This window comes from Lonchura striata, chromosome 34 (genome assembly GCF_050655825.1).
Source record: "Lonchura striata isolate lonStrDom1 chromosome 34, ASM5065582v1, whole genome shotgun sequence".
Classification (NCBI taxonomy): domain Eukaryota; kingdom Metazoa; phylum Chordata; class Aves; order Passeriformes; family Estrildidae; genus Lonchura; species Lonchura striata.
The window spans coordinates 4665863-4690239 of NC_140736.1; the positions used below are offsets into that span (position 1 = coordinate 4665863).

General features: G+C 55.9%; 2 protein-coding genes across 6 annotated transcripts in view; one reads left to right on the plus strand and one right to left on the minus strand.

The window, feature by feature from the left end:
- Window positions 1–702: 702 nt before the first annotated feature.
- Window positions 703–11566, minus strand: MEIOSIN (meiosis initiator). The gene is made up of 6 exons (XM_085564729.1): window positions 11526–11566; window positions 10852–11008; window positions 8356–8623; window positions 5214–5665; window positions 2936–3744; window positions 703–853 (listed from the first exon to the last, which is right to left on the minus strand). Exons 1-6 carry the CDS (start codon window positions 11564–11566, stop codon window positions 703–705), a joined length of 1878 nt encoding a protein of 625 aa, XP_085420855.1.
- Window positions 11567–14931: 3365 nt separating this feature from the next.
- The window catches only part of SYMPK (symplekin scaffold protein), a 53302-nt gene continuing 43856 nt past the window's right edge, over window positions 14932–24377 (plus strand). For 4 of the 5 annotated variants that reach the window (XM_085564856.1, XM_085564858.1, XM_085564860.1 and 1 more), the window contains exons 1-6: window positions 14932–14982; window positions 18021–18111; window positions 19317–19382; window positions 20694–20747; window positions 21984–22057; window positions 22971–23097. In XM_085564856.1, coding sequence (XP_085420982.1) covers window positions 18031–18111; window positions 19317–19382; window positions 20694–20747; window positions 21984–22057; window positions 22971–23097 — 402 coding nt within the window. In that variant the 5' untranslated portion in view covers window positions 14932–14982; window positions 18021–18030. Of the gene's footprint in view, window positions 14983–18020; window positions 18112–18690; window positions 18736–19316; window positions 19383–20693; window positions 20748–21983; window positions 22058–22970; window positions 23098–24377 lie in introns of those variants that run through there. The other variant, XM_085564857.1, reaches the window with a different exon arrangement.

Below are 24377 nucleotides of genomic sequence, written 5' to 3' on the forward strand. Positions count from 1 at the left end.
TGTCCCCAACTGTCCCAGGGTGTCCCCAGGGTGTCCCCAAGGTGTCCCCAGGGTATCCCAAGGTGTCCCCAGGTGTCCCCAGGTGTCCCAGGGTGTCCCCAAGGTGTCCCCAAGGTGTCCCCAGGGTGTCCCCAGGGTGTCCTAGGGTGTCCCCAGGGTGTCCTAGGGTGTCCCCAGGTGTCCCAGGTGTGCCCCTGTCCCCAGGGTGTGGCTGTCCCATCTGTCCCAGGTTGTCCCCAACTGTCCCAGGGTGTCCCCAAGGTGTCCCCAGGTGTCCCAGGGTGTCCCCAGGTGTCCCAGGGTATCCCAAGGTGTCCCCAGGTGTCCCAGGGTGTCCCCAAGGTGTCCACAGGGTGTCCCCAGGGTGTCCTAGGGTGTCCCCAGGGTGTCCTAGGGTGTCCCCAGCTGTCCCAGGTGTGCCCCTGTCCCCAGGGTGTGGCTGTCCCATCTGTCCCAGGTTGTCCCCAACTGTCCCAGGGTGTCCCCAAGGTGTCCCCAGGGTATCCCAAGGTGTCCCAGGGTGTCCCCAAGGTGTCCCCTGGGTGTCCCCAAGGTGTCCCCAAGGTGTCCCAAGGTGTCCCAAGGTGTCCCAGGGTGTCCCCAAGGTGTCCCCGGGTGTCCCCAAGGTGTCCCAGGCTGTCCCAGGCTGTCCCAGGCTGTCCCCCGGGTGTCCCCTGGGTGTCCCCGGGTGTCCCCTGGGTGTCACAGGCCGTCCCCGGGCCGGGCGCGCGCCGCCAGCAGCAGCCTCAGGGGCGCGGCCGCACCGTCGCCGTCGCCGTCGCCGTCGCTGTCGCTGCCGCGCTCCGGCCGCACCATCCGGTCGTGCTGGAGGCTGAAGCGCCGCGCGCGCCGGCTGCGGGACCAGTATAAACCAGTATAAACCAGTATAAACCAGTATGGACCAGTATGGACCAATACTGACCGGTATAAACCAGTATGGACTGGTATAAACCAGTACAGACCAGTACAGACCAGTACAGACCAGTACATCCGGTCGTGCTGGAGGCTGAAGCGCCGCGCGCGCCGGCTGCGGGACCAGTATAAACCAGTATGGACCAGTATAAACCAGTATGGACCGGTACTGACCGGTATAAACCAGTATGGACTGGTATAAACCAGTACAGACCAGTACAGACCAGTACATCCGGTCGTGCTGGAGGCTGAAGCGCCGCACGCGCCGGCTGCGGGACCAGTATAAACCAGTATGGACCAGTATAAACCAGTATGGACTGGTATAAACCAGTACTGACCAGTATAAACCAGTATGGACTGGTATAAACCAGTACAGACCAGTACAGACCAGTACAGACCAGTACATCCGGTCGTGCTGGAGGCTGAAGTGCCGCGCGCGCCGGCTGCGGGACCAGTATAAACCAGTATGGACCAGTATGGACCAGTATAAACCAATATGGACTGGTATAAACCAGTACTGACCGGTATAAACCAGTATGGACTGGCATAAACCAGTACAGACCAGTACAGACCAGTACATCCGGTCGTGCTGGAGGCTGAAGCGCCGCGCGCGCCGGCTGCAGGACCAGTATAAACCAGTATAAACCAGTATGGACCAGTATAAATCATTACAAACCAGTCCAAACCAGTCCAAATCAGTATAGACCATTACAAACCAGTCTGAACCACTTCAAACCAGTCCAAACCAGTATAAACCGTTACAAACCATTACAAACCAGTCCAAACCAGTATAAACCAGTATAAACCGTTACAAACCATTACAAACCAGTCCAAACCAGTATAAACCAATATAAACCATTACAAACCACTTCAAACCAGTCCAAACCAGTCCAAACCAATATAAACCAGTCCAAACCAGTCCAAAACAGTACAAACCAGTCCGAACCACTCCAAACCAGTATAAACCATTACAAACCACTCCAAACCACTTCAAACCAGTCCAAACCAGTCCAAACCACTCCAAACCAGTCCAAACCAATATAAACCATTACAAACCAGTCCAAACCACTCCAAACCAGTCCAAACCAGTCCGAACCAGTCCGAACCAGTACAAACCAGTATGGGCGGCGCTCCTCGGGGCTGAGGCTGCGCCAGAGCTGGGCCAGGTCCCGCGTGGCCGCCGTGGAGGTGAGGCCGGGGATGGCGCTGTCACCTCAGTGTCACCACAGTGTCACCACAGTGCCACCACAGTGTCACCACAGTGCCACCACAGTGCCACCGAGGTGGCACCACAGTGACATTGAAGTGACACCAAAGTGACACCGAGGTGGCACCAAAGTGACATTGAAGTGTCACCTCAGTGTCACCACAGTGCCACCACAGTGTCACCGAGGTGGCACCAAAGTGACACCAAAGTGACATTGAAGTGTCACCAAAGTGGCACCAAAGTGACATTGAAGTGTCACCAAAGTGACGCCAAATTATCACCAACACCCCCCATGTCACCATGGTGCCACCAAGCCCCCCCCGCTGTCCCCAATGTCCCCAGTGTCTCCAGTCCCCCAAATGTCCCCAACACCCCCAATGTCCCCAACACCCCCAATGTCCCCAGTGTCCCCAATGTCCCCAGTGTCCCCAGTGTCCCCAATCCCCCCAATCCCCCAGTGTCCCCAGTGTCCCCAGTGTCCCCAATCCCCCCAATGTCCCCAATGTCCCCAATGCCCCCAGTGTCCCCAATGTCCCCAATGTCCCCAACATCCCCAATGTCCCCAATGTCCCCATTGTCCCCAGTGTCCCCAATGTCCCCATTGTCCCCAGTGTCCCCAGTGTCCCCAGTGTCCCCAATCCCCCCAATCCCCCAGTGTCCCCAGTGTCCCCAGTGTCCCCAATGTCCCCAATGTCCCCAATCCCCCCAATGTCCCCCAGTGTCCCCAATGTCCCCAGTGTCCCCAATGTCCCCAATGTCCCCGATGTCCCCAATGCCCCCAGTGCTCCCAGTGTCCCCGATGTCCCCAAGTGTCACCTCATGTACTCGCGGCGGTTCACGCGGCAGAACATGATGAAGCCGTTGACGCACTTGCGCTTGCGGGGACGTCCCTGTCCCTGTCCCTGTCCCTGTCCCCGTTCCTGTCCCTGTCCCTGTCCCTGTCCCTGTCCCTGTCCCCGTTCCTGTCCCTGTCCCTGTCCCTGTCCCTGTCCCCGTTCCTGTCCCCGTCTCCGGCCCTGTCCTTGTCCCCGTCCTTGTCCCTGTCCCCGTCCCTGTCCCCGTCCTTGTCCCTGTCCCCGTCCTTGTCCCTGTCCCTGTCCCTGTCCCTGTCCCTGTCCCTGTCCCTGTCCCTGTCCCTGTCCCCGGCCGCGGGGTCCCCCCCGGGTCCCCTCGGGGCCACCGGAGCCCGCCGGGTCCTGTGGGGACAGGGGACAGCGGGGTGACACCAGGGTGACAATGAGGGTGACACCAGGGTGGCATTGGAGAGAGGGGGAGGGTGACAATGAGAGTGACAATGAGGGTGACACCAAGGTGACACCGGGGTGGCACCGGAGAGAAGGGGAAGGTGACAATGAGGGTGACAATGAGGGTGACAATGAGGGTGACAATGAGGGTGACACCAGGGTGACACTGGGGTGGCACCAGGGTGGCATTGGAGAGAGGGCGAGGGTGACAGTGAGGGTGACAATGAGGGTGACAATGAGGGTGACACTTAGGGTGACAAGGAGGGTGACACTTAGGGTGACAAGGAGGGTGACACTTAGGACAGGGGGGTGACACTGAGGGTGACACTGGGGGTGGCATTGAGGGCAGGGAGGTGACACCGGGGAGGTGACATTGGGAGGTTACAATGGGCAGGTGACACCGGGGAGGTGACACTGGGGAGGTGACAATGGGGAGGTGACACCAGGGTGGTGACACTGGGGAGGTGACACTGGGGTGGCAGGTGACAATGGGCAGGTGACAATGGGGAGGTGACAATGGGGAGGTGACACTGGGCTGGGAGGTGACATTGGGGAGGTGACAATGGGCAGGTGACAATGGGGTGGCAGGTGACACCAAGTAGGTGACACTGGGAAGGTGACACCGAGGAGGTGACAATGGGCAGGTGACATTGGGGAGGTGACAATGGCGTGGGAGGTGACACCAAGTAGGTGACACCGGGGAGGTGACACCGGGGTGGCAGGTGACATTGGGAAGGTGACACCGGGGAGGTGACAATGGGCAGGTGACACTGGGCTGGGAGGTGACAATGGGGAGGTGACACCGGGGAGGTGACAATGGGGAGGTGACAATGGGGTGGCAGGTGACCCTGGGGAGGTGACAATGGGGAGGTGACAATGGGCAGGTGACACCAGCGAGGTGACACTAGGGAGGTGACACTGGGGTGGGAGGTGACACCAGGGAGGTGACAATGGGGAGGTGACAATGGGCAGGTGACATTGGGGAGGTGACAATGGCATGGGAGGTGACACCAAGTAGGTGACACCGGGGAGGTGACACCGGGGTGGCAGGTGACATCGGGGAGGTGACACCAGGGACGTGACAATGGGGAGGTGACACCGGGGTGGCAGGTGACACCAAGTAGGTGACACTGGGAAGGTGACACAGGAGAGGTGACAATGGGGAGGTGACAATGGGGAGGTGACACTGGGGTGGCAGGTGACATCGGGAAGGTGACACTGGGGAGGTGACACCGGGGAGGTGACACCCAGGTGACACCCAGGTGACACCGAGGGGACCGCACCCACCTGGGGGCTGAGCTGCACATCCGGGAACAGCTCTGGAGGGGGGGAGGGGACACAAGGTGACATTTTTTTTTGGGGGGGGGGACATCCCCGGACCCCCAAACCCCTCCCCAAAAAAAACCCCAACAAAAACAACCCCAAAAATCTCAAAATCTCCCCCGAAAAAATCGCGAATTTCCCCCTAAAATTCCAAAAAAAAACCCCCAGAAAACCCCAAACCCCCCAAATTTTCTCCCAAAACCTCCAAATTCCCTCCCACTCCCCCCCAAAAAAAACTCTCACAATTTCCCCCCAAAACCCCCAAATTTCCCCCCAATTTTCCCCAACTCCCCCTCAAATTCCTCAGGAAAAAAAAACTAAAAAACCCCCAAACCCCCAAATTTCACCAAAACTCCCTCCCAAAAAAACCCCCACATCTCCCAAAGAAAACCCCCAGATTTCCCCCCAACCCGCCAAAAAAAACCCCAAAAAAATCCCGATTTTTCCTCCGATACGCCTCAAAAATAACCCAAAAAGGCAAAGAAAAATTTAAAAAAAAAATAAAAAATCGGATTTTTTGCCCCTCACCCACCTCTGACGATGCCCTCGGGGGGCTCGGGGGGCTCGGGGGGGGTGAAGAGGGAGGGGCTGAGCCCCAGGACCCCCCCCCGGGGCTGGGGGGGGCTCAGGGGGGTCTCCCAGTCTGGACCAGTTTGGCAGAGCCAGGGACTGGTGTCCCCCTCCTCATCCTCCTCTTCCTCCTCTTCTTCTTCTTCCTCCCTGATGGGTTGGGGGGGGGAGACCCCAAAATGAAAATAAATTAGCAAAAAAAATAAAATAAAGCCAAAAATCCCTCCCCCCAAAAAAAAAAACCAACAAAATTTTAACTCAAAAAACCATGGAGAAATTAAAATTTTGCAGAGGTAACCACGAAATTTCTCCCCAAAAAACCCCCCCGGGCAAAATATCCCCAAAGTTTCACCTGGGAAACACCAAAAAGAAAAACAACCAAAAAGGTGAAAAAAGGCCAAAATTTTAACTCAAAAAAACCACGGAGAAATTTAAAATTTCGCAGAGGTAACCACGAAAAATAACTCTGAAATTTCTCCCCAAAAAACCCCACCCCGGGCAAAATATCCCCAAAATTTCACCTGGGAAACACCAAAAAGAAAAACAACCAAAAAGGTGAAAAAAGGCAAAATTTTAACTCAAAAAAAACACGGAGTAATTTAAAATTTCGCAGAGATAACCCCAAAATTTCTCCCCAAAACCCCCCCCGAAAGATCATCCCAAAATATCCCCAAAATTTCACCTGGGAAACCCCCCCCAAAAAAAAAACCAAAAAACTCAGAATTTCGCCAAGAAAAACCCAAAAATTTCTCCCCGAAACCTCCACGAGATCCAACCCAAAAACTTCAACATTTCCCCTCAAAAACCCCAAAATTCCCCTTCCAAAAAACCACAAAAACCCCCTCAAAATTTCACCAAGAAACCCCCAAAAAAATCTCCAAAATTCCCCCCAAAAACCTCCACGAGGTTTCCCACGCCCCAAAACATCCCAAAAACTTTTCTTCAAAAAACGCTCGAAATTTCGCCAAAAAAAAAAATCCCAAAATTTTCCCCAAAAGCCCCAAAACTTAACCCCCGAAAAGTCGAATTTTCCCAAAATTCCCCCCAACAAAAAAGCCCCAAAATGTCCCAAAATGTCCCCAAATGCCCCAAAATGTCCCCAAATGTCCCCAAAATGTCCCCAAATGTCCCAAAATGCCCCAAAATGTCCCCAAATGTCCCCAAATGTCCCAAAATGCCCCAAAATGTCCCAAAATGTCCCCAAATGTCCCAAAATGTCCCCAAATCTCCCAAAATGTCCCCAAAATGTCCCCAAATGTCCCCAAATGTCCCCAAAATGTCCCAAAATGTCCCCAAATGTCCCCAAAATGTCCCAAAATGTCCCCAAAATGTCCCAAAATGCCCCAAAATGTGCCCAAATGTCCCCAAAATGTCCCCAAATGTCCCCAAATGTCCCCAAATGTCCCAAAATGTCCCCAAATCTCCCAAAATGTCCCCAAAATGTCCCCAAATGTCCCCAAATGTCCCCAAAATGTCCCCAAAATGTCCCAAAATGTCCCCAAAATGTCCCAAAATGTCCCCAAAATGTCCCAAAATGCCCCAAATGTCCCAAAATGTCCCCAAAATGCCCCAAAATGTCCCAAAATGTCCCCAAATGTCCCCAAATGTCCCCACCTGGGCTCGGTGTCCCCAAGGTTTGGGGGCGGCTCCGAGGTGTCCCCGCAGGGGGGGAGGCCTGGGGGGGATTTTGGGGGGTTTAAAGGGAATTTTGGGGATTTTTGGGGGGTCGGGATAATTTGGGGAGGGGTCTGGGGGGCTTAAAGGGGATTCGGGGGGTTTAAAATGGGATTTTGGGGGGTTTAAAGGGGATTTTGGGGGGTTTAAAGGGATTTTTGGGGGGTTTAAAGGGAATTTTGGGGATTTTTGGGGGGTTGGGATAATTTGGGGAGGGGTCTTGGGGGGGTTTAAAGGGGATTTTGGGGGGTTTAAAGGGAATTTTGGGGGGTTTAAAGGGGATTTTGGGGGTTTTTTTGGGGGGTCGGGATAATTTGGGGAGGGGTCTGGGGGGCTTAAAGGGGATTTTGGGGGGTTTAAAATGGGATTTTTGGGGGGTTTAAAGGGGATTTTGGGGGGTTTAAAGGGATTTTTGGGGGGTTTAAAGGGAATTTTGGGGATTTTTGGGGGGTCGGGATAATTTGGGGAGGGGTCTGGGGGGGTTTAAAGGGGATTTGGGGGGTTTAAAGGGGGGTCGCGAGAATTTGGGGTGGGGTCTGGGGGGCTTAAAGGGGATTTGGGGGGTTTAAAGGGGATTTTGGGGGGTTTAAAGGGGATTTTGGGTTTTTTTTGGGGGGTCGGGATAATTTGGGGAGGGGTCTGGGGGGGTTAAAGGGAATTTTGGGGGGTTTAAAGGGGATTTTGGGGGGTTTAAAGGGGATTTTGGGGGTTTTTTGGGGGATCGGGATAATTTGGGGAGGGGTCTTGGGGGGCTTAAAGGGGATTTTGGGAGGTTTAAAATGGGATTTTTGGGGGGTTTAAAGGGAATTTTGGGGATTTTTGGGGGGGTCGGGATAATTTGGGGAGGGGTCTGGAGGACTTAAAGGGGATTCGGGGGGTTTAAAATGGGATTTTTGGGGGGTTTAAAGGGGATTTTGGGGGATTTAAAGGGGATTTTGGGGATTTTTGGGGGGTCGGGATAATTTGGGGAGGGGTCTGGGGGGCTTAAAGGGGATTTTGGGGGGTTTAAAGGGAATTTTGGGGATTTTTGGGGGGTCGCGATAATTTGGGGAGGGGTCTGGGGGGGTTTAAAGGGGATTTTTGGGGGGTTTAAAGGGGATTTTGGGGTTTTTTTGGGGGGTTGGGATAATTTGGGGAGGGGTCTGGGGGGTTTAAAGGGGATTTTGGGGGGTTTTTTGGGGGGCTGGGATAATTTGGGGAGGGGTCTGGGGGGTTTAAAGGGGATTTTGGGGGGTTTAAAGGGGATTTTGGGGGGTTTAAAATGGGATTTTGGGGGGTTTAAAGGGAATTTTGGGGGGTTTAAAGGGGATTTTGGGGGTTTTTTCAGGGGTCGGGATAATTTGGGGAGGGGTCTGGGGGGCTTAAAGGGGATTTGGGGAGGGTCCCAAATTTGGGGAGGGGTCCCGAATTTGGGGAGGGGTCCCGAATTTGGGGTGGGGTTCCCCATTAATTTCGCGGAATTTCCTTCAGATTTGGGGTAATTTTTGGTGGGTTCTGGGGATTTTTTTTGGTTTTTTGGGGGTTTTTTTAGGTTTTTTTTGGGGGGGTGGGGGAGATTTTTGGGATTTGGGGATTTTTGGGAATTTGGGGATTTTTGGGAATTTGGGTCCCGCTGACCCGCGGCCGCCCGCGCCGCCCGCACGCGCTCCTGCAGGAACTCCAGATAGCCGAGAACGTTCCGCAGCACCTGAGCCTGAGGGACACGGGGGTCACCTGTCAGTGCCACCTGTGTCACCTGTCAGTGTCACCTGTGTCACCTGTCAGTGCCACCTGTGTCACCTGTGTCACCTGTGTCACCTGTGTGTCACCTGTGTGTCACCTGTGTCACCTGTGCTGTCACCTGTGTCACCTGTCAGTGTCACCTGTCAGTGCCACCTGTGTGTCACCTGTGTGTCACCTGTGTCACCTCAATGTCACCTGTGTCACCTGTCAGTGCCACCTGTGTCACCTGTGTGTCACCTGTGTCACCTGTCAGTGTCACCTGTGTCACCTGTGCTGTCATCTGTGTCACCTCGATGTCACCTGTGTCACCTCTGTGTCACCTGTGTCACCTCTGTGTCACCTGTGTGTCACCTGTGTGTCACCTGTGTCACCTGTCAGTGCCACCTGTGTGTCACCTGTGTGTCACCTGTGTCACCTGTGTCACCTGGGTCACCTGTGCTGTCATCTGTGTCACCTCGATGTCACCTGTGTCACCTCTGTGTCACCTGTCAGTGTCACCTGTGTCACCTGTGTGTCACCTGTGTCACCTGTGTCACCTGTCAGTGTCACCTGTGTCACCTGTGTGTCACCTGTGTCACCTCTGTGTCACCTGTGTGTCACCTGTGTGTCACCTGTGTCACCTGTGTGTCACCTGGGTCACCTGGGTCACCTGTGTCACCTCTGTCACCTGTGTGTCACCTGGGTCACCTCAATGTCACCTGTGTCACCTTTCAGTGTCACCTGTGTCACCTGTGCTGTTACCTCTGTCACCTCAATGTCACCTGTGTCACCTGTGTCACCTGTGCTGTCACCTGTGGTACCTCAATGTCACTTGGGCCACCTGTGTCACCTGTCCTGTGTCACCTCCCGGTGTCACCTGTCAGTGCCACCTGTGCTGTCACCTGTCGGTGTCACCTGTCCTGTGTCACCTGTGCTGTCACCTGTCGGTGTCACCTGTCCTGTGCCTCCTGTCAGTGTCTCCTGTCAATGTCCCCTGTGTCACCTGTGTCACCTGTCATTGTCACCTGTCATTGTCACCTGCCCCCAGTGGCACCTCCTGCTGTCACCTCACCCCAGTGTCACCCCCAGGTGTCCCCTCCCTGTCCCCTCCTGTCCCCTCCTGTCCCCTCCCTGTCCCCTCCTGTCCCCTCCTGTCCCCTCATTGTCCCCTCCTGTCCCTCCTGTCCCCTCCTGTCCCCTCCTGTCCCCTCCCTGTCCCCTCCTGTCCCCTCCTGTCCCCTCATTGTCCCCTCCTGTCCCCTCCCTGTCCCCTCCTGTCCCCTCCCTGTCCCCTCCTGTCCCCTCCTGTCCCCTCCCTGTCCCCTCCTGTCCCCTCCTGTCCCCTCATTGTCCCCTCCCTGTCCCCTCCCTGTCCCCTCCTGTCCCCTCCTGTCCCCTCATTGTCCCCTCCCTGTCCCCTCATTGTCCCCTCCCTGTCCCCTCATTGTCCCCTCTCTGTCCCCTCCTGTCCCCTCCTGTCCCCTCCTGTCCCCTCATTGTCCCCTCCTGTCCCCTCCCTGTCCCCTCCTGTCCCCTCCTGTCCCCTCCTGTCCCCTCATTGTCCCCTCCTGTCCCCTCATTGTCCCCTCCTGTCCCCTCCCTGTCCCCTCCCTGTCCCCTCCCTGTCCCCTCATTGTCCCCTCCCTGTCCCCTCCTGTCCCCTCCCTGTCCCCTCCCTGTCCCCTCCCTGTCCCCTCATTGTCCCCTCCCTGTCCCCTCCTGTCCCCTCCCTGTCCCCTCATTGTCCCCTCCTGTCCCCTCCTGTCCCCTCCTGTCCCCTCCCTGTCCCCTCATTGTCCCCTCCCTGTCCCCTCCTGTCCCCTCATTGTCCCCTCCTGTCCCCTCCTGTCCCCTCATTGTCCCCTCCCTGTCCCCTCCCTGTCCCCTCCTGTCCCCTCCCTGTCCCCTCATTGTCCCCTCCCTGTCCCCTCCTGTCCCCTCCCTGTCCCCTCATTGTCCCCTCCTGTCCCCTCCTGTCCCCTCCTGTCCCCTCCCTGTCCCCTCCCTGTCCCCTCCCTGTCCCCTCATTGTCCCCTCCTGTCCCCTCCTGTCCCCTCCCTGTCCCCTCATTGTCCCCTCCTGTCCCCTCCTGTCCCCTCCTGTCCCCTCCCTGTCCCCTCCCTGTCCCCTCCTGTCCCCTCATTGTCCCCTCCTGTCCCCTCCCTGTCCCCTCCCTGTCCCCTCCCTGTCCCCTCATTGTCCCCTCCTGTCCCCCCGTACCTCGGAGCGCGCCCCTCCCCCGCCGCGGGGCCAGGGCACCATCTGGGCCAGCTCGGGCAGCAGCGAGCGCCAGTCCCGGGGGGACCTGGGACATCGGGGACACAGGGGACATCGGGGACATTGGGGACATCGGGGACATTGGGGACATCGGGGACATTGCGGACATCAGGGACATCGGGGACATCGGGGACATTGGGGACATTGGGGGGATTGGGGACATCGGGGGGATTGGGGGGATTGGGGACATTGGGGACACTGGGGGGATTGGGGACATTGGGGACATTGGGGACATTGGGGACATCGGGGACACTGGGGACACTGGGGACATTGGGGACATTGGGGGGATTTGGGACATCGGGAACATTGAGGACACTGGGGACATTGGGGACATTGGGGACATTGGGGGGACATTGGGGACATTGGGGACAGTGGGGGGATTGGGGACACTGGGGACATTGGGGACACTGGGGACACTGGGGACATTGGGGACATTGGGGACACTGGGGACATCTGGGGACATTGGGACACTGGGGGACACTGGGGACATTGGGGACACTGGGGACACTGGGGACATTTGGGACACTGGGGACATCGGGGACACTGGGGACATCGGGGACACTGGGGACATTGGGGACATCGGGGACACTGGGGTGTCAGGGGTGTCCCCCCCTCACCGGTGCCACTCTCCGGGGCTGCCGCAGGTCGGGGGCTCCATCCTGGGGGGTCCCGATCCTGTTTTGGGGGTCCCGATCCTGTTTTGGTGGTCCCGATCCCTTTTTGGGGGTCCCGATCCCTTTTTGGGGGTCCCGATCCCTTTTTGGGGGGTCCCGATACCTTTTTGGGGGTCCCGAACCCTTTTTTGGGGGTCCCGATCCTTTTTGGGGGTCCCGATCCCTTTTTTGGGGGGTCCCGATCCTTTTTGGGGGTCCCGATCCCTTTTTTGGGGGTCCCGATCCTTTTTGGGGGTCCCGAACCCTTTTTTGGGGGTCCCGATCCTTTTTGGGGGTCCCGAACCCTTTTTTGGGGGTCCCGATCCTTTTTGGGGGTCCCGATCCCTTTTTTGGGGGGTCCCGATCCCTTTGGGGGGGGTCCTGACCCTTTGTGGGGGTCCCGAACCCTTTTTGGGCGGTTCCGATCCCTTTTTTGGGGGTCCCGATCCTTTTTGGGGGTCCCGATCCCTTTTTTGGGGGGTCCCGATCCCTTTTTTGGGGGGTCCCGATCCCTTTGGGGGGGGGTCCTGACCCTTTTTGGGGGTCCCGATCCCTTTTTGAGCGGTTCAGATCCCTTTTTGGGGGTCCCGATCCTGTTTTGGGGTCCCGGTCCCTTTTTTTGAGGGGTCCCCATCCCTTTTTGGGGGTCCCGATCCCTTTAGGGGGGGTCCCGATCCTTTTGGGGGATCCCGATCTCTTTTTTGGGGGTCCCGATCCTTTTTGGGGGTCCCGATCCCTTTTTGGGGGTCCCGACCCATTTTTTGGGGGTCCCGATCCCTTTTTGGGGAGGGGTCCCGGAGCTGGAATGAAATCCGAGACCCCGCAGATCCCAACCCCAGGAGGGTCCTGGCGGGGTCTGGGGGTCCCCATTTTGGGGGTGGGGGTCCCCATTTTGGGGGTGGGGGTCCCCATTTTGGGGGTGGGGGTCCCCATTTTGGGGTGGGGTCCCAATTTTGGGGGTGGGGGTCCCAATTTTGGGGTGGGGTCCCCATTTTGGGGCGGAGTCCCCATTTTGGGGGTGGGGGTCCCAATTTTGGGGCGGGGTCCCCATTTTGGGGTGGGGTCCCAATTTTGGGTGGGGATCCCCATTTTGGGGTGGGGTCCCAATTTTGGGGCGGGGTTCCCATTTTGGGTGGGGGTCCCATTTTGGGTGGGGGTCCCCATTTTGGGGCGGAGTCCCCATTTTGGGGGTGGGGGTCCCAATTTTGGGGTGGGGTCCCCATTTTGGGAGTGGGGGTCCCCATTTTGGGTGGGGTTCCCATTTTGGGGTGGGGTCCCCATTTTGGGTGGGGGTTCCCATTTTGGGTGGGGATCCCCATTTTGGGTGGGGGTCCCCATATTGGGGGTGGGGGTCCCAATTTTGGGGCGGGGTCCCCATTTTGGGGTGGGGTCCCCATATTGGGTGGGGATCCCCATTTTGGGGTGGGGTCCCAATTTTGGGGTGGGGTCCCCATTTTGGGTGGGGGTCCCCATTTTGGGTGGGGGTCCCCATTTTGGGGTGGGGATCCCCATTTTGGGGTGGGGTCCCCATTTTGGGTGGGGGTTCCCATTTTGGGGTGGGGATCCCCATTTTGGGTTGGGGTCCCCATTTTGGGGTGGGGATCCCCATTTTGGGTGGGGGTCCCAATTTGGGGTGGGGGTCCCCATTTTGGGTGGGGATCCCCATTTTGGGTGGGGGTCCCATTTTGGGGTGGGGTCCCCATTTTGTGGTGGGGGTCCCCATTTTGGGTGGGGGTCCCCATTTTGGGGCCACTGCCAGGCCCCGCAATTGGGGCGGTCCCAGGCCTTGGGGGCTTTTTGGGGGTGCAAATTTTGGGGCGGGGTCCCAATTTTTGGGGTGAAGGCCCAATTTAGGGTGGGGGGGTCCCAATTTTGGGGCGGGGGTCTCAATTTTTGGGGCTGGGGGCCTCAATTTTTTGGGGGTCCCGTGACTCCCCCCCTCCCCCTTCGCACCTCGCTGCCCGTGGCTCGCGCGGGGGGGCGTGGCCGGAGGAAGCGGCGGCGCTGATTGGACGAGGCCGAAAACGGGGCGTGGCTTGGGCCGTACCATGTTGAGATGGAGGGGGGGACAAAGAACAGCGGGGAGGGGGAGGACCGGAGAGGTCCCTAATTTGAGGGGGGGTCCCTGTTTTGAGGGGGGGGTCCCTGAGAGATCCCTATTTGGGGGGGGTCCCTGTTTTGAAGGGGGATCCCTATTTTGGGGAGGGGTCCCTGAGAGATCCCTAATTTGGGGGGGGTCCCTGTTTTGAAGGGGGGTCCCTATTTTGGGGAGGGGTCCCTGAGAGGTCCCATTTTGAGGGGGGGTCTCTATTTTGAGGGGGGGGTCTCTATTTTGAGGGGGGGGTCTCTATTTTGGGGGAGGGGTCCCTGAGAGGTCCCTATTTGGGGGGGGTCCCTGTTTTGAGGAGGGGTCCCTGAGAGATCCCTAATTTGAGGTGGGGGTCCCTATTTGAGGGGGGGTCCCTATTTGAGGGGGGGTCTCTATTTTGAGGGGGGGTCCCTGAGAGGTCCCTATTTGGGGGGGTCCCTATTTGAGGGGGGGTCTCTATTTTGAGGGGGGGGTCCCTATTTTGGGGAAGGGTCCCTGAGAGGTCCCTATTTGGGGGGGGGGTCCCTAATTTGAGGGGGGGTCCCTATTTTGGGGAAGGGTCCCTGTGAGGTCCCTCTTTGGGGGGGTGTCTCTATTTTGAGGGGGGGGTCCCTGAGAGATCCCTAATTTGAGGGGGGGTCCCTGTTTGAGGGGGGTCTCTATTTTGGGGGGGGGTCCCTATTTTGAGGGGGGGTCCCTGAGAGATCCCTAATTTGAGGGGGGGTCCCTGTTTGAGGGGGGGTCTCTATTTTGAGGGGGGGTCCCTGTTTTGAAGGGGGGTCCCTATTTTGGGGAGGGGTCCCTGTGAGGTCCCTCTTTGGGGGGTGGTCCCGCTATTTTGGGGGGGGGGTCTCAGGGTGGTCCCGCTATTTCGGGGGGAGTCTCAGGGTGGTCCCGCTATTTTGGGGGGGGGGTCTCAGGGGGGTCCCGCTATTTCGGGGGGAGTCTCAGGGTGGTCCCGCTATTTTGGGGGGGGGTCTCAGGGTGGTCCCGCTATTTTGGGGGGGTCTCAGGGTGGTCCCGCTATTTTGGGGGGGGGGTCTCAGGGTGGTCCCGCTATTTTGGGGGGGGGTCTCAGGGTGGCCCCGCTATTTTGGGGGGGGGTCTCAGGGTGGTCCCGCTATTTTGGGGGGGGGTCTCGTGGCAGGATTTTTGGGGCGCTTTCCCGAGATTTTGGGGTTCCCCCCCGCGCGGTTGTCCCATCGCGCGCTTTCCCGCGTGACGTCAGCGAAGGGGCGGGGCCTCCCCGCGCCTGGCCCCGCCCCCTCGGCGGCGCGCGGCGGTGACGTCACTGCGGCGCGCGGGGGGGAGCGGCGGCGCGCGCGGCAGGCGGTGAGAGGGTGGGGGAGGGGTGGGGATCGATAAGGGGGCGATAAGGGATCGATAGGGGATCGATAGGGGGGCTCTAAAGGTGGGGAGGGGGCTCGGGGCCTGGGGGGGGCTGAGGGGCGGCGGGAGAGCGCGGCTGGGGGGAGATAGGGATCGATAGGAGGCGATAGGGGATTGATAGGGGGCTATGGGGGATCAATAGGGGATCGATAGGGGGGCTGCAAAGGTGGGGAGGGGGCTCGGGGCCTGGGGGGGGCTGGGGGGCGGCGGGAGAGCGCGGCTGGGGGGGCGATAGGGGATCGATAGGGGGGCGATAGGGGATCGATAGCGGATCGATAGGGGGGCGATAGGGGATGGATAGGGGGCTATAGGGGATCGATAGGGGATCGATAGGGGGCGATAACGGTCTGCGGTCCCAGTTTGGGTCTGGGCTCCCTATGTGGGTCTGGGGTCCCCATTTGGGTCTGGGGTCTCCATTTGGGTCTGGGGTCCCAATTTGGGTCTGGGGTCCCCATTTGGGTCTGGGGTCTCCAATTGGGTCTGGGGTCCCCAATTGGGTCTGGGGTCTCCATTTGGGTCTGGGGTCCCAATTTGGGTCTGGGGTCCCCATTTGGGTCTGGGGTCTCCATTTGGGTCTGGGGTCCCAATTTGGGTCTGGGGTCCCATTTTGGGTCTGGGGTCTCCAATTGGGTCTGGGGTCCCTATTTGGGTCTGGGGTCCCTATTCGGGTCTGGGGTCCCTATTTGTGTCTGGGGTCCCCATTTGGGTCTGGGGTCTCCAATTGGGTCTGGGGTCCCATTTGGGTCTGGGGTCCCATTTGGGTCTGGGGTCCCAATTTGGGTCTGGGGTCTCCATTTGGGTCTGGGGTCTCCAATTGGGTCTGGGGTCTCAATTGGGTCTGGGGTCCCCATTTGGGTCTGGGGTCCCCAATTGGGTCTGGGGTCTCCAATTGGGTCTGGGGTCTCCATTTGGGTCTGGGGTCCCATTTGGGTCTGGGGTCCCAATTTGGGTCTGGGGTCCCCATTTGGGTCTGGGGTCTCAATTGGGTCTGGGGTCCCCATTTGGGTCTGGGGTCCCATTTGGGTCTGGGGTCCCAATTTGGGTCTGGGGTCCCCATTTGGGTCTGGGGTCCCCATTTGGGTCTGGGGTCTCAATTGGGTCTGGGGTCCCCATTTGGGTCTGGGGTCCCCATTTGGGTCTGGGGTCCCATTTGGGTCTGGGGTCTCCAATTGGGTCTGGGGTCCCCATTTGGGTCTGGGGTCCCCATTTGGGTCTGGGGTCCCAATTTGAGTCTGGGGTCTCCATTTGGGTCTGGGGTCCCCATTTGGGTCTGGGGTCCCAAATTGGGTCTGGGGTCTCATTTGGGTCTGGGGTCTCCAATTGGGTCTGGGGTCTCCATTTGGGTCTGGGGTCCCTATTCTGGTCTGGGGTCCCCATTTGGGTCTGGGGTCTCTATTTGGGTCTGGGGTCCCCAATTGGGTCTGGGGTCCCCATTTGGGTCTGGGGTCCCAAATTGGGTCTGGGGTCTCCAATTGGGTCTGGGGTCTCCAACTGGGTCTGGGGTCCCCAATTGGGTCTGGGGTCCCCAATTGGGTCTGGGGTCCCCATTGGGGTCTGGGGTCCCAATTTGGGTCTGGGGTCCCTATTTGGGTCTGGGGTTTCCAATTGGGTCTGGGGTCCCCATTTGGGTCTGGGGTCCCCAATTGGGTCTGGGGTCTCCAATTGGGTCTGGGGTCTCCATTTGGGTCTGGGGTCCCATTTGGGTCTGGGGTCCCAATTTGGGTCTGGGGTCCCCATTTGGGTCTGGGGTCTCAATTGGGTCTGGGGTCCCCATTTGGGTCTGGGGTCCCATTTGGGTCTGGGGTCCCAATTTGGGTCTGGGGTCCCCATTTGGGTCTGGGGTCCCCATTTGGGTCTGGGGTCTCAATTGGGTCTGGGGTCCCCATTTGGGTCTGGGGTCCCCATTTGGGTCTGGGGTCCCATTTGGGTCTGGGGTCTCCAATTGGGTCTGGGGTCCCCATTTGGGTCTGGGGTCCCCATTTGGGTCTGGGGTCCCAATTTGAGTCTGGGGTCTCCATTTGGGTCTGGGGTCCCCATTTGGGTCTGGGGTCCCAAATTGGGTCTGGGGTCTCATTTGGGTCTGGGGTCTCCAATTGGGTCTGGGGTCTCCATTTGGGTCTGGGGTCCCTATTCTGGTCTGGGGTCCCCATTTGGGTCTGGGGTCTCTATTTGGGTCTGGGGTCCCCAATTGGGTCTGGGGTCCCCATTTGGGTCTGGGGTCCCAAATTGGGTCTGGGGTCTCCAATTGGGTCTGGGGTCTCCAACTGGGTCTGGGGTCCCCAATTGGGTCTGGGGTCCCCAATTGGGTCTGGGGTCCCCATTGGGGTCTGGGGTCCCAATTTGGGTCTGGGGTCCCTATTTGGGTCTGGGGTTTCCAATTGGGTCTGGGGTCTCCATTTGGGTCTGGGGTCCCATTTGGGTCTGGGGTCTCTATTTGGGTCTGGGGTCTCATTTGGGTCTGGGGTCTCCAATTGGGTCTGGGGTCCGTATTTGGGTCTGGGGTCCCATTTTGGGTCTGGGGTCTCCAATTGGGTCTGGGGCTCTAATTGGGTCTGGGGTCCCCAATTGGGTCTGGGGTCTCTATTTGGGTCTGGGGTCCCCAATTGGGTCTGGGGTCCCCATTTGGGTCTGGGGTCTCCAATTGGGTCTGGGGTCCCCATTTGGGTCTGGGGTCACCAATTGGGTCTGGGGTCACCAATTGGGTCTGGGGTCCCAATTTGGGTCTGGGGTCTCCAATTGGGTCTGGGGCTCTAATTGGGTCTGGGGTCCCCAATTGGGTCTGGGGTCTCTATTTGGGTCTGGGGTCCCCAATTGGGTCTGGGGTCCGGAATTGGGTCTGGTCTCCATTTGGGTCTGGGGTCCCATTTGGGTCTGGGGTCTCCAATTGGGTCTGGGGTCCCAAATTGGGTCTGGGGTCCCATTTGGGTCTGGGGTCCCCAATTGGGTCTGGGGTCCCATTTTGGGTCTGGGGTCTCTTTCAGCTCCGGGGCCATGGCCGGGGGTCAGGAGGGGCCGAGCCCCCGGCCCAGCGAGGAGGAGCCCGGCAGCGACGGCGGGAGCACCTCGGAACGGGTGAAAAAACGGGGAAATCGGGAAAAAATGGGCAAAAAACGGGAAAAATGGGAAGATGGGGATGGGGGGACGGCAGGAGCACCTCGGAACGGGGGAAAAAACGGGGAAAACGGGAAAAAATGGGTGAAAAACGGGAAAAATGGGAAAATGGGGATGGGGGGATGGGAGGAGCAGCTCGGAACGGGTGAAAAAACGGGGAAAACGGGAAAAAATGGGTGAAAAACGGGAAAATGGGAAAATGGGGATGGGGGGATGGGAGGAGCACCTTGGAGCGGGTGAAAAAATGGGGAAAACGGGAAAAAATGGGTGAAAAACGGGAAAATGGGAAAATGGGGATGGGGGGATGGGAGGAGCAAATCAGAATGGGGGAAAAAACGGGGAAAATGGGAAAAAATGGGTGAAAAAATGGGAAAAATGGGGGTGGGGGGATGGGAGGAGCACCTCGGAACGGGGAAAAAACGGGGAAAATGGGAAAAAATTGGTGAAAAACGGAAAAAATGGGAAAATGGGGATGGGGGATGGGAGGAGCAACTCGGAATGGGGGAAAAAACGGGGAAAATGGGAAAAAATGGGTGAAAAACAGGAAAATTGGGGATGGGGGATGGGAGGAGCACCTCGGAACGGGTAAAAAATGGGAAAAAATGGGAAAAAATGGGTGAAAAACAGGAAAAATGGGGATGGCGGGATGGGAGGAGCACCTCGGAACGGGGAAAAAACGGGGAAAACGGGAAAAAATGGGTGAAAAACGGGGAAAATGGGGGTGGGAGGGATGGCAGGAGCAACTTGGAATGGGTGAAAAAACGGGGAAAATGGGAAAAAATGGGTGAAAAAATGGGAAAATGGGGGTGGGAGGGATGGCAGGAGCAACTTGGAATGGGTGAAAAAACGGGGAAAATGGGAAAAAATGGGTGAAAAACGGGAAAATGGGGATGGGGGAATGGCTGAGCACCTTGGAACGGGTGAAAAAACGGGGAAAATGGAAAAAAATGGGCAAAAAACGGGAAAAATGGGAAAAATGGGGGTGGGAGAGATGGCAGGAGCACCTCGGAACGGGGAAAAAACGGGGAAAATGGGAAAAAATGGGTAAAAAATGGGAAAAATGGGGATTGGGGGGACGGGAGGAGCACTTCGGAACGGGGGGAAATGGGGAAAATGGAAAAAATTGGGGAAAAAATGGGAAAAAAAGGGAAAAATTCCGTGCCCAGGTGGTGGAGCTGCTGAACCAGGCGGCGCTGATCGGGAGCGAGGGGAAAATCACCATCCTGAAACAGGTGAGATTGGGCAAAAAATGGGATTTTTGGGCAAAAAATGGGATTTTGGGGCAAAAAATGGGAATTTGAGGGGGGAAAATGGGAATTTGGGGGAAAAAATGGGAATTTGAGGGGGGAAAATGCGGGATTTTGGGGGGGGAAATGGGATTTTGGGGCAGGAAAATTGGGATTTTGGGGCAGGAAAATGGGATTTTGGGGGAGGAAAATGGGATTTTGGGGGAAGAAAAGGGGATTTTTTTGGGGAAAAATTGGGATTTGTGGGAGGAAAATGGGATTTTGGAGGGAAAAAAGGGATTTCTTTTTGGGGAAAAATGGGATTTGGGTGGAAAAGGTGGAATTCAGGTGGGATTTGTGGGGGAAAATTGGGATTTGGGGAGGAATGAGTGGGAAAAAGTGGAATTTAGGGGAGGAGTGAGGGGGATTTGGGCAATAAAAGGGAATTTAGGGGGGAAAATTGGGATTGGGGTGGGAAAATGTGGAATTTGGGGGGAAAAAATTGGGATTTGGGGAAGAACGGGTGGGAAAAAGTGGAATTTAGGGGAGGAGCGAGGGGGAAATGGAGATTTGAGGTGGGAAAATGTGGAATTTCGGGGAAAAATTGGGATTTTGGGGGAGGAAATTGGGATTGGGGTGGGAAGTGGGATTTGGGAGGAGGTGGCGGTGTCCCCTGGGTGTCCCCCGGGTGTCCCCACGTGTCCCCTGGGTGTCCCTTGGGTGTCCCTTGGGTGTCCCCGGGTGTCCCCCGGGTGTCCCCTGGGTGTCCCCGGGTGTCCCCGGGTGTCCCCACGTGTCCCCACGTGTCCCCCGGGTGTCCCCTGGGTGTCCCCTGGGTGTCCCCGGGTGTCCCCACATGTCCCCTGGGTGTCCCCGGGTGTCCCCACATGTCCCCTGGGTGTCCCCGGGTGTCCCCACGTGTCCCCTGGGTGTCCCCTGGGTGTCCCCGGGTGTCCCCTGGGTGTCCCTTGGTGTCCCCTGGGTGTCCCCGGGTGTCCCCTGGGTGTCCCCCGGGTGTCCCCCGGGTGTCCCCTGGGTGTCCCTGGGTGTCCCCTGGGTGTCCCTGGGTGTCCCCACGTGTCCCCCGGGTGTCCCCTGGGTGTCCCCACGTGTCCCCTGGGTGTCCCCACGTGTCCCCTGGGTGTCCCCTGGGTGTCCCCACGTGTCCCCTGGGTGTCCCCGGGTGTCCCCTGGGTGTCCCCTGGGTGTCCCTGGGTGTCCCTGGGTGTCCCCTGGGTGTCCCCGGGTGTCCCCTGGGTGTCCCCGGGTGTCCCCACGTGTCCCTTGGGTGTCCCCACGTGTCCCCTCCTGTCCCAGGTGCAGGAGCTGATCATCAACAAGGACCCCACGCTGCTGGACAACTTCCTGGATGTGAGCGGGGAGCCGGGAATTCGGGGGGATTTGGGAATTCGGGGGGATTTGGGAATTCGGGGGGATTTGGGAGTTTGGGGTGGGTTTGGGATGGATTTGGGGGAATTTGGGGTGGATTTGGGAATTCGGGGGGATTTGGGGGGGATTTGGGGATGGATTTGGGGGAATTTGGGGTGGGTTTGGGGGAATTTGGGGTGGATTTGGGAATTTGGGATGGGTTTGGGAATTTGGGATGGATTTGGGGGAATTTGGGGTGGATTTGGGGGAATTTGGGGTGAATTTGGGGGAATTTGGGGTGGATTTGGGAATTTGGGGTGGATTTGGGGGAATTTGGGGTGGGTTTGGGAGTTTGGGATGGATTTGGGATGGATTTGGGGATGGATTTGGGGATGGATTGGGGAATTTGGGGTGGGTTTGGGGGAATTTGGGGTGGATTTGTGGGAGTTTGGGATGGGTTTGGAGTGAATTTGGGATGGATTTGGGATGGATTTGGGGTGAATTTGGGGGAATTTGGGATGAATTTGGGATGGATTTGGGAATTTGGGATGGATTTGGGGGAGTTTGGGATGGGTTTGGGGGAGTTTGGGGTGGATTTGGGAGTTTGGGATGGATTTGGGGGAGTTTGGGGTGGATTTGGGAATTTGGGATGGCTTTGGGAATTTGGGATGGATTTGGAGGAGTTTGGGATGGATTTGGGAATTTGGGATGGCTTTGGGAGTTTGGGGATGGATTTGGGGGAATTTGGGGTGAATTTTGGGATGGATTTGGGGTGGATTTGGGGATGAATTTGGGGGGATTTGGGGTGAATTTTGGGATGTATTTGGGATGTATTTGGGATGGATTTGGGGATGGATTTGGGATGGATTTGGGGGGATTTGGGGTGAATTTGGGGGGAATTCGGGATGGATTTGGGGTGAATTTTGGGATGGATTTGGGATGTATTTGGGATGGATTTGGGATGAATTTGGGGGGATTTGGGATGGATTTGGGGGGATTTGGGGTGAATTTTGGGATGTATTTGGGATGGATTTGGGGATGGATTTGGGGGAATTTGGGATGGATTTGGGGTGAATTTGGGGATGGATTTGGGGATGGATTTGGGGTGAATTTGGGGGAATTTGGGGGGATTTGGGGATGGATTTGGGATGGATTTGGGATGGATTTGGGATGGATTTGGGGTGAATTTGGGGGGATTTGGGGCTCCCCCACCCCGCAGTGACCCCCGTCCCTCCGCAGGAAATCATCGCCTTCCAGGCCGACAAATCCATCGAGGTGCGGAAATTCGTGGTGGGATTCATCGAGGAGGCGTGGTGAGATTTGGGGGAAAAAACGGCGGATTTGGGGTTTTTGGAGGAATTTTGGGGCCATTTTGGGGTCCTTTCGGTGGGAATTTTGGGGCCATTTCCATTGGAATTTGGGCTGTTTCCATGGGAATTTTGGGCCGTTCCGGTGGGAATTTTTTGGCCATTCCCATGGGAATTTTTTGGCCATTTCAGGGGGAATTTTGGGCTGTTTCCATGAGAATTTTGATGCCATTTCAGGGGGAATGTTTGGCCGTTTTGGTGGGAATTTTTTGGCCATTTTAGGGGGAATTTTGGGCCATTCCCATGGGAATTTTTTTGCTGTTTCTGTGGGAATTTTGGGCCATTCCCATAGGAATTTTTTGGCCGTTTTGGTGGGAATTTTGGGCCGTTCCCATGGGAATTTTTTGCCAATTCCATGGGAATTTTTTGGCTGTTTCGATGGGAATTCAGGGCCATTCCGGTGGGAATTTTTTGGCCATTCCCATGGGAATTTTTTGGCCGTTTCTGTGTGAATTTTTGGGCCATTCTGGTGGGAATTCTTTGGCCATTTCGATGGGAATTTTGGGCCATTCCCGTGGGAATTTTGGGCCATTCCCATGGGAATTTTTTGGCCGTTTCGTTGGGAATTTTTTGGCCATTTCGGTGGGAATTTTTTGGCTGTTCCCATGGGAATTTTGGGCCATTCCCATGGGAATTTTTTGGCCGTTTCGGTGGGAATTTTGGGCCATTCCCATGGGAATTTTTTGGCCGTTTCGTTGGGAATTTTTTGGCTGTTTCAATGGGAATTTCGGGCCATTTCAATGGGAATTTTTTGGCCGTTCCCATGGGAATTTCGGGCCATTCCCATGGGAATTTTGGGCCATTCCCATGGGAATTCGGAGCCGTGGGGCGGGGCCGGGCTGACCCCGCGCCCCCGCAGCAAAAGGGACATCGAGCTGCTGCTGAAGCTCGTCGCCAACCTGAACATGCTGCTCAAGGACGAGAACGTCAACGTGGTCAAAAAGGCCATCCTGACCATGACCCAGCTCTACAAGGTGGCCCTGCAGGTGAGGCCACCTGGGGACACACCTGGGGACACACCTGGGGACACACCTGGGGACACCACGGGGGCTCCGCTGCGGCCCCGGCGCAAAAAACCGCGAGTTTCTACTCCAAACCCGCGGGGAAATTCAGATTATTTGACTCAATCCGGTGGTTCTGGGAAGGGGGCGCTGAGCTAATTAATGTTCGTTAATGGGTTTTTATTAATGGTGCCGATAGGAAATATTAGCGCTTGATTATGTTTAATTAATAAGTGTAAAATTTAATTATTTACCTGTTTATTGTTGTTTGGTTTAAAAAAAACCGCGAGTTTCTACTCCAAACCCGCGGGGAAATTCAGATTATTTGACTCAATCCGGTGGTTCTGGAAAGGGGGCGCTGAGCTAATTAATGTTCGTTAATGGGTTTTTATTAATGGTGCCGATAGGAAATATTAGCGCTTGATTATATTCAGTTAATAAGTGTAAAATTTAATTATTTACATGTTTATTGTTGTTTGGTTTCGGGGAGTTATGCAGTTGCGTTATTAATTTCAAATTGGTAATATATCGTAGTTATGATTGCTAATATAATTATTTAGTGTATTAAAAATTGTATATTAATGTTTAATAGTTACTGTAATTACATGCAAAAATAGCCTTAATATTTTATAGCAATTGCTGTAATTATACATAAAAAATATTTTTAGTATTTAATAGAATTACTGTAATTTTACATAAAAATAGCATTAATGTAATTTTGATATTCATTATAATTACCATAACGGCACGAGAAATGGCTTTAATATTTATACCAATTACATTAATTACACATCAAAACGGGTTTAACATTTGGTGCTAATTACCGTAATTGCACGTTGAAAAAACGTCCAATACGATTACCGTAGTTACACGTTAAAATGGCTGTAATATTTGGTGCTAATTACTGTAATTACAAATAAAGCCAGCCCTAATATTCAGCATTAATTACCATAATTATGCATAAAAATGACCTTAATATTTGAAACTGATTACCGTAATTGCACATTAAAGGAGCCTTTAATAACCAATACAGTTACCGTAATTATCCATAAAAAAAGGCTTTAATAGCCCATGTAACTACCGTAATTACCCATTAAAATGGTATTAATATTCGATACTAATTGCGGTAATTAGCCATAAAAAGGCTTTAATAGCCAATACAATTGCTGTAATTACGCATTAAAATGAGTTTAATATTCAATACCAATTACCATAATTATACATAAAAACGGCTTTGATAGGCAATTCAACTACCGTAATTAGCC